The following is a 13,936-nucleotide window of genomic DNA, read 5'->3' as shown; positions in this document are numbered from 1 at the left end:
ATAGGACACTATAGGACACTACGGGACACTATAGGACACTACAGGACACTACGGGACACTATAGGACACTATAGGACACTACAGGACACTACGGGACACTATAGGACACTACAGGACACTAGGACACTATAGGACACTACAGGACACTACAGGACACTATAGGACACTATAGAACACTACAGGACACTACAGGACACTACGGGACACTACAGGACACTATAGGACACTACAGGACACTACAGGACACTAGGACACTATAGGACACTACAGGACACTACAGGACACTATAGGACACTATAGGACACTACAGGACACTACAGGACACCATAGGACACTACAGGACACTACGGGACACTATAGGACACTATAGGACACTACGGGACACTACAGGACACTACAGGACACTATAGGACACTACGGGACACTACGGGACACTACAGGACACTATAGGACACTACGGGACACTATAGAACACTATAGGACACTACGGGACACTATAGGACACTACGGGACACTATAGGACACTACAGGACACTATAGAACACTATAGGACACTACAGGACACTATAGGACACTACAGGACACCATAGGACACTATGGGACACTACGGGACACTATAGGACACTACAGGACACTATAGGACACTACAGAACACTACGGGACACTACAGGACACTATAGGACACTACGGGACACTATAGAACACTATAGGACACTACGGGACACTATAGGACACTACGGGACACTATAGGACACTACAGGACACTATAGAACACTATAGGACACTACAGGACACTATAGGACACTACGGGACACCATAGGACACTATAGGACACTACAGAACACTACGGGACACTACAGGACACTATAGGACACTACGGGACACTATAGAACACTATAGGACACTACGGGACACTATAGGACACTACGGGACACTATAGGACACTACAGGACACTATAGAACACTATAGGACACTACAGGACACTATAGGACACTACAGGACACCATAGGACACTATAGGACACTACGGGACACTATAGGACACTACAGGACACTATAGGACACTATAGGACACTACAGGACACTATAGGACACTATAGGACACTACGGGACACTATAGGACACTACAGGACACTACGGGACACTACGGGACACTATAGGACACTATAGGACACTACGGGACACTATAGGACACTATAGGACACTACAGGACACTAGGACACTACAGGACACTACAGGACACTATAGGACACTACAGGACACTACAGGACACTATAGGACACTACAGGACACTATAGGACACTATAGAACACTACAGGACACTACAGGACACTACGGGACACTACAGGACACTATAGGACACTACAGGACACTACAGGACACTATAGGACACTACGGGACACTACGGGACACTATGGGACACTACGGGACACTATAGGACACTATAGGACACTACAGGACACTACAGGACACTATAGGACACCATAGGACACTACAGGACACTACAGGACACTATAGGACACTATAGGACACCATAGGACACTACGGCACACTATAGGACACCATAGGACACTATAGGACACTACGGGACACTATAGGACACTACAGAACACTATGGGACACTATAGGACACTACGGGACACTATAGGACACTATAGGACACTACAGGACACTACGGGACACTATAGGACACTACGGGACACTACAGGACACTATAGGACACTACAGGACACTATAGGACACTATAGGACACTACAGGACACTATAGGACACTACAGGACACTATAGGACACTACGGGACACTATAGGACACTATAGGACACTATAGAACACTATAGGACACTACGGGACACTATAGGACACTATAGGACACTATAGAACACTACAGGACACAGGACACTATAGGACACTACAGGACACTATAGGACACCATAGGACACTATAGGACACTATAGGACACTACAGGACACTATAGGACACTACAGGACACCATAGGACACTATAGGACACTACGGGACACTATAGGACACTATAGGACACTATAGGACACTACAGGACACTATAGGACACTATAGGACACTACAGGACACTATAGGACACTACGGGACACTATAGGACACCATAGGACACTACGGGACACTACAGGACACTACAGGACACTACAGGACACTACGGGACACTATAGGACACTATAGGACACCATAGGACACTACGGCACACTATAGGACACCATAGGACACTATAGGACACTACGGGACACTATAGGACACTACAGGACACTACGGGACACTACGGGACACTATAGGACACTACGGGACACTATAGGACACTATAGGACACTACAGGACACTACGGGACACTATAGGACACTATAGGACACTACGGGACACTACAGGACACTATAGGACACTATAGGACACTACAGGACACTATAGGACACTACGGGACACTATAGGACACTATGGGACACTACGGGACACTACAGGACACTACAGGACACTATAGGACACTACAGGACACTATAGGACACTATAGGACACTACAGGACACGATAGGACATTATAGGACACTACAGGACACTACAGGACACTATAGGACACTACGGGACACCATAGGACACTATAGGACACTATAGGACACTACGGGACACGATAGGACACTATAGGACACCATAGGACACTACGGGACACCATAGGACACCATAGGACACTACGGGACACCATAGGACACTATAGGACACGATAGGACACTATAGGACACCATAGGACACTACGGGACACCATAGGACACTATAGGACACCATAGGACACTACGGGACACCATAGGACACTATAGGACACCATAGGACACTACGGGACACCATAGGACACTATAGGACACCATAGGACACTACGGGACAGTAGAGATGTGTAGGTGTGTAAGTGTGTGTACCTGCAGACCATGACTCTGTGTGTGTGTGTGTGTGTGTGTGTGTGCGCTGCAGGAGATGGCTCAGGCGTGGCAGGAGTACACCCAGCTGGAGAGATCAGTGGAGCAGTTGAGGACGGCGCTGCAGGCACACATGAACCACAGCGCCACCCCTCAGGTGAGACCTGGTACTGCAGCTCAGAGCAGCTTCAGCTCCACACTGACACCTGCTGGTTTATTTCAGTCACAGCGTCTGGGTGGGTTTAATACTTCCTGTGTCTGTGGTCAGTGTGTAGTTTGTCCTCAGTGTATCATGTGTCTGTCTCATTGTGTCATACTGTTAATTTATTACGCTGATCTGTTCTGTACGACATCTATTGCACGTCTGTTCGTCCTGGAAGAGGGCTGATGAAATTGAATAAAATGGATTGAATTGAATTGAATGGCGCCCACATAGTTTAAAATCTAACAGAAATCATCCACTTCCTGTTTGTTTGATGACACCTGACAGTTCTCTCCTCAGTTCTTCAGTCAAAACTTCATTTACAGGACGACATGTTGTGTTAATTATTTAATGTGTAACATAATAAAACCAGCTGAAACAGTAACACGTGTGTGTGTGTGTGTGTGTGTGTGTGTGTGTGTGTGTGTCACTCCGCAGCAGGAGAAGGCAGAGATGAAGCGTGAGCTGTGGAGGATCGAGGACGTGATGGGAGGACTGAGCGCCAGCAAAGCCAACTACAAGATCACCATCGACTCTGTCCAGAACCCAGGTTGGTTACCATGGCAACCCAGCACGCGTCCTCGCCTGAGGACACTTTGTCGTTTATAAAGAAAGACACACAATTTATTCATTCACAGCTGAGATCAGACAGTTTTTAAGAAAAGGCACAGGTTTGACCTCGTCAACATTTTCACATCAGAAACACGTTAATACATATTCACTCAGTAACACAATCTGGTGTGTGTGTTGTGTAGCAAGTGTGTGTTTTGTAGTTGGTGTTTGTGTTTCTGCTCCTCTCAGTGTGAGCGTGGTGTGAACTCTCTCCTCAATGTAAATCAGTGTCAGACCTGCTCACATTTTACAGCTGAACCTTTGTTTGTCTTTTTATTTAACCACATTTCACCGTGTCTGTCTGTGTGTCTGTCTGTCTGTCTGTGTGTCTGTGTGTCTGTGTGTCTGTCTGTGTCTGTGTGTGTGTGTCTGTGTCTGTCTGTGTGTCTGTGTCTGTGTGTCTGTGTGTCTGTCTGTGTCTGTGTGTGTGTGTCTGTGTCTGTCTGTGTGTCTGTGTCTGTGTGTCTGTGTCTGTGTGTGTGTGTGTGTGTGTGTGTGTGTGTCTGTGTCTTTGTCTGTCTGTCTGTCTGTCTGTCTGTCTGTGTGTCTGTGTGTGTGTGTGTGTGTGTCTGTGTGTCTGTCTGTGTCTGTGTGTCTGTGTCTGTGTGTGTGTCTGTGTGTGTGTCTGTGTGTGTGTGTGTGTGTGTGTGTGTCTTTGTCTGTCTGTGTGTGTGTCTGTCCACATTGTCTCCATCAGAGAGGAAACTAGTGCCTTCAGTGTCGGAGCTGGCAGTGCCTTGTCTCAGCACAGAGGTGCAGCCTCCTCCTCGCAGCTCCGTCCCCAGCACCCTGTCCCAGACGCTGCCTCACAGCTCCGTGCCAAACTGGGTGAGTGTCGGTCGTCCTTCTGAGAGAGAGCAGAGCGGACTTCCTGTTAAGGTTGAGGACTTCCTGTTGGATTCAGTCTGATTTAAGTGTTCTATGTTAGAAACCCTGACCCAGCAGTACGTGTGGTTAAATCCTGCTTCTGTGTGCTTCCTGTCTAGGCCGAGGACACCGCCCCACCCAGGCCACCACTGCCTCGCCTCTATGACTACGAGGAGACGCCCCCAGTGGTGCCGCCTCTCCCTAAAGAGGCCTCGGTCATCCGCCACACATCAGTACGTGGGCTGAAACGCCAATCAGATGAGAGGAAGAGGGACAGGGAGAGCGGACAGTATGTCCTCAACGGAGACTGTAAGGTATACCGTCATTTACTACCTGAATAACCCTGCTACACTATGACTGCACCACCTGTCTACTTCCTGTCTACATCATGTCTACTTCCTGTCTGTAACTCTCTCTGATTTCAGACTGACCTGCGTTCATACCTGAGTGAACCGGAGCTGCCGGGACTGAGTCACCACAGCATCACGACTGATGCTGAGTATCAGTATTTCCAGAGTAAAGGTACCACAGGAAATACTTTAACAGGAAATACACATCTTTAATTTACTATTATTATTATTTATGAGCAGTTTTTACTAAACCATCACGCTGAAGATCTACAGTCCATCAGCGTGTGCTTATTTCTCATTTAAATATTTCTTACTGCAAACAAACTTGTTTTTTTCTGTACAGGATAAAAATGAGAAAGAATGACTGATCAAACTTTAATTAAATTCCTTCAGTTTGTTTATTCACAGACGAGTTAATAAATTAAATCTCTTAAAGATTCATCAGTGAAAACCTGTGAAACTGTGATTTGTATTTATCAGGTGAATAAATGATCCAGAGTTTATCTGATGTCTCTCAGAGATGTTTCAACCTTATTAAAATTCTCCTGAGACTCTTGAAGAAAATATTTTTTTATGTTTAGTAATTAAGAGTCAGAATTTATTTCCCCAGTGTCCATACATGACAGAATAAGTTTGAGTTTCTCGTCCTGTCAGTTTCAGTTTGACCTTGTGACTTTTGAAACTTTATAGCTGAAACCTGACTGTGTTGATTTGTTGTCTCGGTGTTATCATGTCTCTGTCTGTCAGGACCGACGTCTCGACTGAACCAGTCCAACTCCATCGCGTCCTACGTCACCCTGAGACGAGGCCCCGGGAGCTCTGCCCCCAAGGTGAGTGGAGACAACAAGGGTGGAGGTGTCTGAATGTACCTGAGATCAGCTGGACAGGCTACATCAGAGGACAAAGAGGACAGAGGAGAGAGGACAGACAGGACAGAGAACAGAGAGGAGAGAGGACAGACAGGCCAGAGGACAGAGAGGACAGACAGGACAGAGAGGAGAGGGGACAGAAAGGGGAGAGGACAGAGAAGAGAGAGGACAGACAGGACAGAGTGGGCAGAGGACAGAGAGGAGAGAGGACAGAGAAGAGGGAGGACAGACAGGACAGAGGGGCAGAGGATAGAGGTAGAGGGAGGACCAGGTGATGGTGTGGCTGATTATCTGCATGGATGATTATCTGCGCGACTGATGATCTGTGTGGCTGATGATCTGCGTGGCTGATGATCTGCGTGGATGGTGATCTGCGTGGCTGATGATCTGCGTGGCTGATGATCTGCGTGGATGGTGATCTGCGTGGCTGATGATCTGTGTAGATGATGATCTGCGTGGCCGATGATCTGCGTGGCTGATGGTCTGTGTGGATGATGATCTGCGCGGCCGATGATATGCGTGGATGATGATCTGTGTGGATGATGATCTGCGTGGCTAATGATCTGTGTGGATGATGATCTGTGTGGCTGATGATCTGCGTGGATGATGATCTGTGTGGATGATGATCTGCGTGGATGATGATCTGCGTGGATGATGATCTGCGCGGCTGATGATCTGTGTGGATGATGATCTGCATGGCTGATGATCTGCATGGCTGATGATCTGCGTGGCTAATATTCTATGTGGCTGATGATCTGTGTGGATGATGATCTGCACGGCTGATGATCTGCGTGGATGATGATCTGCGTGGCTAATATTCTATGTGGCTGATGATTTGTGTGGATGATGATCTGCATGGCTGATGATCTGTGTGGATGATAATCCACGCGGCTGATGATCTGCGTGGATGATGATCTATGCAGCTGATGATCTGCGTGGATGATGATCTATGTGGCTGATGATCTGCACGGCTGATGATCTGCTTGGATGATGATCTACGTGGCTGATGATCTGCGTGGATGATGATCTGCGTGGTTGATGATCTGTGTGGATGATGATCTGCATGGCTGATGATCTGTGTGGATGATAATCCACGCGGCTGATGATCTGCGTGGATGATGATCTACGCAGCTGATGATCTGCGTGGATGATGATCTGCACGGCTGATGATCTGCGTGGATGATGATCTATGTGGCTGATGATCTGCACGGCTGATGATCTGCTTGGATGATGATCTACGTGGCTGATGATCTGCGTGGATGATGATCTGCATGGCTGATGATCTGTGTGCCTGATGGCGGGGGCTTCCAACATGTCTGTATCTGCGTGAAATCATGATAATACACCTTTGGCTCTACTGGGTGATGTCACTGTTTATATCTTGTCTTTCTCCTCCTTTACTTCCTGTCTGTCTTTGATTTCATTCTTGTTGAGTTCATTCTGAATTGACCTCATTATCCGTCCGTCCTCTCCCTCATGTATCAGTCCTGTGCTTGTTCAAATTGTCCCTGTCTCCTTCCTTCCTGTCTCACAGGAGAGACCTAAGAGTGCCTTGGAGCGCCTGTCGTCTCCTACGGAAGCCCCGCAGCTCCCGAGCATCCAGCCTCGAGGACGGATGACGGCTGAGGAGCAGCTGGAGCGGATGAAGCGCCACCAGAAGGCACTCGTTCGCGAGCGCAAGAGGAACCTCAGCCAGGGCGAACGCTCGTGCACAGGCCTGTCCACCTCCACCATCAGCACCCAACGCTCCTCGTCCTCCTCCAGGCTGCCCTCCAGCACCTCTGACGCACCGGCCTCCGTACGTTACCCCCCACCCCCGCGCAGCAGCAGCAGACACAGGGAGCACCACCTTCACCACTGCTGCTACGCCCCCCTCCAGCCCCCAGCCACATAATAACTCAGCAGGAAGGCTAACACGTTAGCTCGCTCTGCCTTGTTGACGTTAGCACTAACATGCTAGATGGGCAGGGCTTACAGTGGCTGGGTGGTTAGGTTGGTTCATGCTTTAAGAATAATGAGAGAGCACAGGGAACAGATACTCGGCTCATGTTGGACAGACGCTCCTCCTTTATTTAATATTATTAAAGGTTCAAAGTGAACCTGGTTACCACATGCTGCCCCCTGGTGGGACCTCACTGACACAATTGTGAATGTAACGCCACTGAGAGGAAGAGGAGACGATGTCTCAGCAGGAAGTAGACAGAAGAGCCCATCTCTGTACATCACACACCTTTATTTATTTACCGTCGGATATTTTCAGAACACAGTTGTACAGGTATATTTTGTAGAGAATTTAGAGGAGCAAAGGAACGGCGAGAAGTGATAGAGTCGAGTATTCAGGTTGATGAGATGAAGAAAGAGGTGACACATGTGGCACAAATCACGATCACACCTCCCTGCTTTCTTTTCTTCATGTCTAATCCAAGTGCCTTGTTTTACTGCCTTTGTCCCAAATTTACCTCCTTAATCAACATTTGAATTAATGAGTGTGAAACAGAGTCTCCACCTCAGAGACAATGAAGGTTGGTTCTCTTTGTGACATCAGAGCTCAGTCAGGACGATGTGCAGACTCTGCTGGTCTGAGGGAACACTTTGACATTCACACTGGATCCAGTTTGTACTTCCTGGTGTCGTCTGGGTTCAGTGAGGAATGCTAACAATGCTAACAACACTCTAAAATGTCAAAGTCTTCCTTTAAGATAACGAGACAGTAATAATGACCTGATTGGTGGATTGATTACAGACTAACACATTGTAACCAGACTGCTGTGAGAGCTGCCTGTAATCTGACTACATTTCCCACAAGTCCCTATAACAGTGAGCAATACACAGTCTGTGATCCTCTGGTACGTCTTCAGACCAGAGCATCTTTATTTCCTCTGCTCCACCAGCATCAGACATGTTTACACTGATTTAGATATCATCATCATCATCATCATCATCATTAATCAGCCTTTCTCCTGTTCAGTTTATTTTATCCTCTGACAGAGGTTCATCACCACATTACCATGGTTACAGTGAGGAGAGTCTGTACTCTATCAGAGTACAGTTGAAGTGGCCTACGCTGAGCTGTTTTATGCATCATTGATATATAGGACAGGTTCAGGCTTCGCGGCCCAGATGCAATAAAAACAATGAGGTTGAACGTGGAGCGACGGCATCATCACCGAAAATCTGTTCGACAGGTCAAAGCTCCAGTGTGGAGGATTTAACTATCATCAGAGTGTTTTTTTAATCAGCCTAAATAAGAATTGATTGAGTCGTTTATATCGACACAGGGAGCAGGTCCTTGTCTACGAGGTCACCATGTTGCACCGCCATGTTTCTACAGTAGCCCAGAACGGACAAACTAAACACTGACACTGAGGTTTCTACCGTTTTTTTCCCTGTTAAAGGTTTTTTGGGGTGTTTTTCCTGATCAGCTGTGAGGGTCGTAAGGACAGAGGGATGTCGTATGCTGTAAAGCCCTGTGAGGCAAATTGTGATTTGTGATATTGAGCTTTATAAATAAAATTGACTGATTGATTGATTGAGATAGAGACATTCATGTGTTCATGTCAGACACTGTAGTTGGCATCAACTCTGCAAAGAGCAACGTCAGAGAAACACAGATTTATTTAACCATCTTTATTCATTTAGATAAATCAGCTGCTCTGTTTGTTCCGTTTCATAGACGTTTCACCTCTCACCGTCCACAGTTCATCTGAAGACTAACACTGATTTATAACCTGACCCTGTGTGTTCAGAGTGTTTCCTGGTGTCAATCAGCTGGTGTCTTTGTTTCTGAAAGAAAGAGACCTCTGGATAATTCAGCTCCTCAACAATCAACACTGAAGGAATTCTAACCAGGAGAAGTTTCAGATGGTTGTAATCTGTAATCTGTAATCCTCACTGATAGACGGTACTGAATCCTCCACACTGCTCCTTAAAGAGATTTATTCTGATCATTGTTTCATCAGCATCTCTGAAGACAATGAAAAATAATAAACACTTTCTCCAAGTTTCCTTCTTTATATGAGTGAGTTTATCAGACCAACAGTTCAGAGCCTGGTGTTGTTACAGTGTCTCCAACAGTTCAGAGCCTGGTGTAGGTACAGTGTCTCCAACAGTTCAGAGCCTGGTGTTGTTACAGTGTCTCCAACAGTTCAGAGCCTGGTGTAGGTACAGTGTCTCCAACAGTTCAGAGCCTGATGTAGGTACAGTGTCTCCAACAGTTCAGAGCCTGGTGTTGTTACAGTGTCTCCAACAGTTCAGAGCCTGATGTAGGTACAGTGTCTCCAACAGTTCAGAGCCTGGTGTAGGTACGGTGTCTCCAACAGTTCAGAGCCTGGTGTTGTTACAGTGTCTCCAACAGTTCAGAGCCTGGTGTTGTTACGGTGTCTCCAACAGTTCAGAGCCTGGTGTTGTTACAGTGTCTCCAACAGTTCAGAGCCTGGTGTAGGTACAGTGTCTCCAACAGTTCAGAGCCTGGTGTTGTTACGGTGTCTCCAACAGTTCAGAGCCTGGTGTAGGTACGGTGTCTCCAACAGTTCAGAGCCTGGTGTTGTTACGGTGTCTCCAACAGTTCAGAGCCTGGTGTAGGTACGGTGTCTCCAACAGTTCAGAGCCTGATGTAGGTACAGTGTCTCCAACAGTTCAGAGCCTGGTGTTGTTACGGTGTCTCCAACAGTTCAGAGCCTGGTGTAGGTACGGTGTCTCCAACAGTTCAGAGCCTGGTGTAGGTACAGTGTCTCCAACAGTTCAGAGCCTGGTGTTGTTACAGTGTCTCCAACAGTTCAGAGCCTGGTGTAGGTACGGTGTCTCCAACAGTTCAGAGCCTGGTGTTGTTACAGTGTCTCCAACAGTTCAGAGCCTGATGTAGGTACAGTGTCTCCAACAGTTCAGAGCCTGATGTAGGTACGGTGTCTCCAACAGTTCAGAGCCTGGTGTTGTTACGGTGTCTCCAACAGTTCAGAGCCTGGTGTAGGTACGGTGTCTCCAACAGTTCAGAGCCTGGTGTTGTTACGGTGTCTCCAACAGTTCAGAGCCTGGTGTAGGTACAGTGTCTCCAACAGTTCAGAGCCTGGTGTTGGTACGGTGTCTCCAACAGTTCAGAGCCTGGTGTTGTTACAGTGTCTCCAACAGTTCAGAGCCTGGTGTTGTTACGGTGTCTCCAACAGTTCAGAGCCTGGTGTAGGTACGGTGTCTCCAACAGTTCAGAGCCTGGTGTTGTTACGGTGTCTCCAACAGTTCAGAGCCTGGTGTTGTTACAGTGTCTCCAACAGTTCAGAGCCTGGTGTTGTTACGGTGTCTCCAACAGTTCAGCAGTTCAGAGCCTGGTGTTGTTACAGTGTCTCCAACAGTTCAGAGCCTGGTGTTGGTACGGTGTCTCCAACAGTTCAGAGCCTGGTGTTGTTACAGTGTCTCCAACAGTTCAGAGCCTGGTGTAGGTACAGTGTCTCCAACAGTTCAGAGCCTGGTGTTGGTACGGTGTCTCCAACAGTTCAGAGCCTGGTGTTGTTACAGTGTCTCCAACAGTTCAGAGCCTGATGTAGGTACAGTGTCTCCAACAGTTCAGAGCCTGGTGTTGTTACAGTGTCTCGGTGGTGCCGCTGTCCGCTCCTCGTTTGTCTCTCACACATTAACGTTGAAGCTCTTCTGCATCATTGCTTTAATCCCTCTCAGCTCAGTACGATATATATCAGCTCACAGAGACAGTAGAATCAGCAGGTGAAGAGTAGAACACAGTAGAGACCTTAGAGAGGTGACCCGATTATCACCATCTAATCACCTGTGGTAGAAAGAAGCAATGCACAAACTCTGTCCTCCATTTTCTTTTCTATCATGTAGAAGTTTGCACTGGACAATAAAGAGTTTCTGGCTTTTCAACTTCCTGTGGGCTGTGTCCTTCCTAATCTGTCTCCTCTGGGTCTGTCTGTCCCCTCTGTGTCAATCTGTCTCCTCGGGGTCTGTCTGTCCCCTCTGTGTCCATCTGTCTCCTCGGGGTCTGTCTGTCCCCTCTGGGTCTGTCTATCCCATCTGGGTCTGTCTGTGTGTCTGTCTGTTTCCTCTGGGTCTGTCTGTGTGTCTGTCCTCTCTGGGTCTGTCTGTCCCCTCTGGGTCTGTCCGTCTGTCTGTCTGTGTGTCTGTCCTCTCTGGGTCTGTCTGTCCCCTCTGGGTCTGTCCGTCTGTCCGTCTGTCTGTCTGTCTGTCTGTGTGTCTGTCCTCTCTGGGTCTGTCTGTCTGTCTGTCCTCTCTGGGTCTGTCTGTCTGTCTGTCTGTCCTCTCTGGGTCTGTCTGTCCCCTCTGCGTCTGTCTGTCTGTCTGTCCTGAGCACTACATGGGGACGTTTCCTCTCAGATCAGAGCTGCACGCTGCTGGAGCGGGGAGGATGCATGGCTTTGATGCTCCTGGATGATTACTCACAAGTACCCCTCACCGCGCACACACACACACACACACACACACACACACATATAAAAGTGCCGAGGCCTCATCCTGATGCTCGTCCTGTTACAGAATCAGTTTGTGTTTGCGGTCTCATGTCGACCTCCTAACTTATCTTATTTAACTGTAACTATAGTTTGATTCCTCCGTCTGCAGGTGTCCTGTCATGTGGGGGTGACAGGTGAGCGACTGTATCTGTATGTTTAACAGTACGACACCAGACATGAACGGGCCGTCACATCAACACGTGTCCTGCCTGTCATCATGGACAGAACCAACAGGAGGAGTTGGAGACAGTCATGGTGTCAGTGGAGGTCGTCAGTCAAAATTAACATTAATTATTACTGTAATTACAAGGCCTCACTGATAGCTGTGACCGGCGCCATTCTGTCTTCAGGTCGTCCGTACGTCTGTCTGTCCCAGTCTCATGAACGTCATACAGGACGGTCCAACAGTAAAAATACTGATTACATCAGACACTTGAACTGATACTCATTTTTTTGATGATTAAAATCCGTTCAGTGACTGATGAACGAGGGAGCAATGAACTGATGACACTTTGGTGTTCAAAGGTCAAAGGTCACTGTGACCTCAAAAAACATGTTCTTGGCCATAAGTCAAGAATCCACACATTAATTATGACAACGTTTATAAAAACTGTAGTGGACTGGACTCACTGCAGACACATCACAGATTATATACTGTAGACATAATATATCTGTTATAGACACTCAGTAAAGCAGACAGACCACAGTGGAGACCACAGCACCACTGTCAGTGCTGGTTTTTACATTTCACCATAAACTCACAGAGAGACGATCACTGCTCTCCTCTGTCCGTCCGGTCACGGCTCCACACAGGTCTGTCAGATTATTAAAGAACATAAACACGTCGTTGATCTGTAAAGTGATTATTTTCATTATCTCTTTATCTGCAGCTCATTTCTCAGTTAATCTCTGTGCTGTGTAGAAATGTTTCCGCCCGATTCCTTATTTTCTCTGATCCACAGTCCGACACTCAAACATGTTCACATGTTCAGTTTACTATCACAGAAGACAACCAGCAAATTCTTAGGTTTAAGATGCCGAAGCAGTAAATTCTTTACAATTTTATTGATTATCAGCATTGTTGCAAATTTAATATGAGTTGAATAACTGATTAATAAACTAATAATTTAGTCTTTGAAAAACATACGTCATGTAAAACTCTTCAGCTCCTTGTATGCTCCTGATCTAACGTTAACACTCCAAAATATGTAAACTGTCAGACTGAGCCTGGGTTGGATCAGAAAGAAACTCTGTGTCGATAATTTCAGTAACTCCTTTAATTTTCCTAATAATAAAGACACAACACCTTTTACCCACACGTGTCCAGAATAATTAATAATTATTTGACCTTTAAAGGCTCAGATCTGAAACTGTTAACAGCTGATCTGTTAGTCACTGTCAGCTGCGTAACTCTGAGTCCTGCTGCTGTTTCCAGGTGTTTGATTGGCAGGAGGAGCGAGCCGCTGCAGAGGGTCAGAGCGACGAAGGGTGGAGTCACGCCAAAGAGAGACGAAGGATCCAATCAGACGAGTGGGTGACAGTGACGGCTACGACCACACGCATACGAGAGGTGGATGTGGAGCCTCTCGACTATGACCTGGACATCAGCCGCGAGGTACAGACACATCACTGATA

The 13,936-nt window shown here is 47.2% G+C and overlaps 1 protein-coding gene across 50 annotated transcripts in view; it reads left to right on the top strand.

Annotated features, from left to right (window-relative positions):
* LOC125887903 (pleckstrin homology domain-containing family A member 7-like) overlaps positions 1-13,936 on the top strand; it is a 222,073-nt gene that overhangs the window by 205,383 nt on the left and 2,754 nt on the right. The window contains exons 18-28 of one of the 50 annotated variants that reach the window (XR_007449251.1): positions 2,984-3,085; positions 3,569-3,680; positions 4,440-4,570; positions 4,729-4,923; positions 5,035-5,131; positions 5,707-5,789; positions 7,363-9,989; positions 10,550-10,619; positions 10,690-11,004; positions 11,258-11,292; positions 11,363-13,827. Coding sequence is in view for 1 of the 50 variants with exons in the window: in XM_049575015.1 (XP_049430972.1) it covers positions 2,984-3,085; positions 3,569-3,680; positions 4,440-4,570; positions 4,729-4,923; positions 5,035-5,131; positions 5,707-5,789; positions 7,363-7,626; positions 13,737-13,916 (1,164 nt within the window). In the remaining 49 variants the exon portion in view is untranslated. Of the gene's footprint in view, positions 1-2,983; positions 3,086-3,568; positions 3,681-4,439; positions 4,571-4,728; positions 4,924-5,034; positions 5,132-5,706; positions 5,790-7,362; positions 11,005-11,257; positions 11,293-11,362; positions 13,917-13,936 lie in introns of those variants that run through there. The other 49 variants (XR_007449256.1, XR_007449246.1, XR_007449237.1 and 46 more) reach the window with 49 other exon arrangements.

The sequence above is a fragment of the Epinephelus fuscoguttatus genome, linkage group LG4, assembly GCF_011397635.1.
Source record: "Epinephelus fuscoguttatus linkage group LG4, E.fuscoguttatus.final_Chr_v1".
Classification (NCBI taxonomy): Eukaryota; Metazoa; Chordata; class Actinopteri; order Perciformes; family Serranidae; genus Epinephelus; species Epinephelus fuscoguttatus.
Note: the sequence above shows the minus strand (reverse complement) of the source record. Positions and strands in the feature narration are given on the sequence as shown.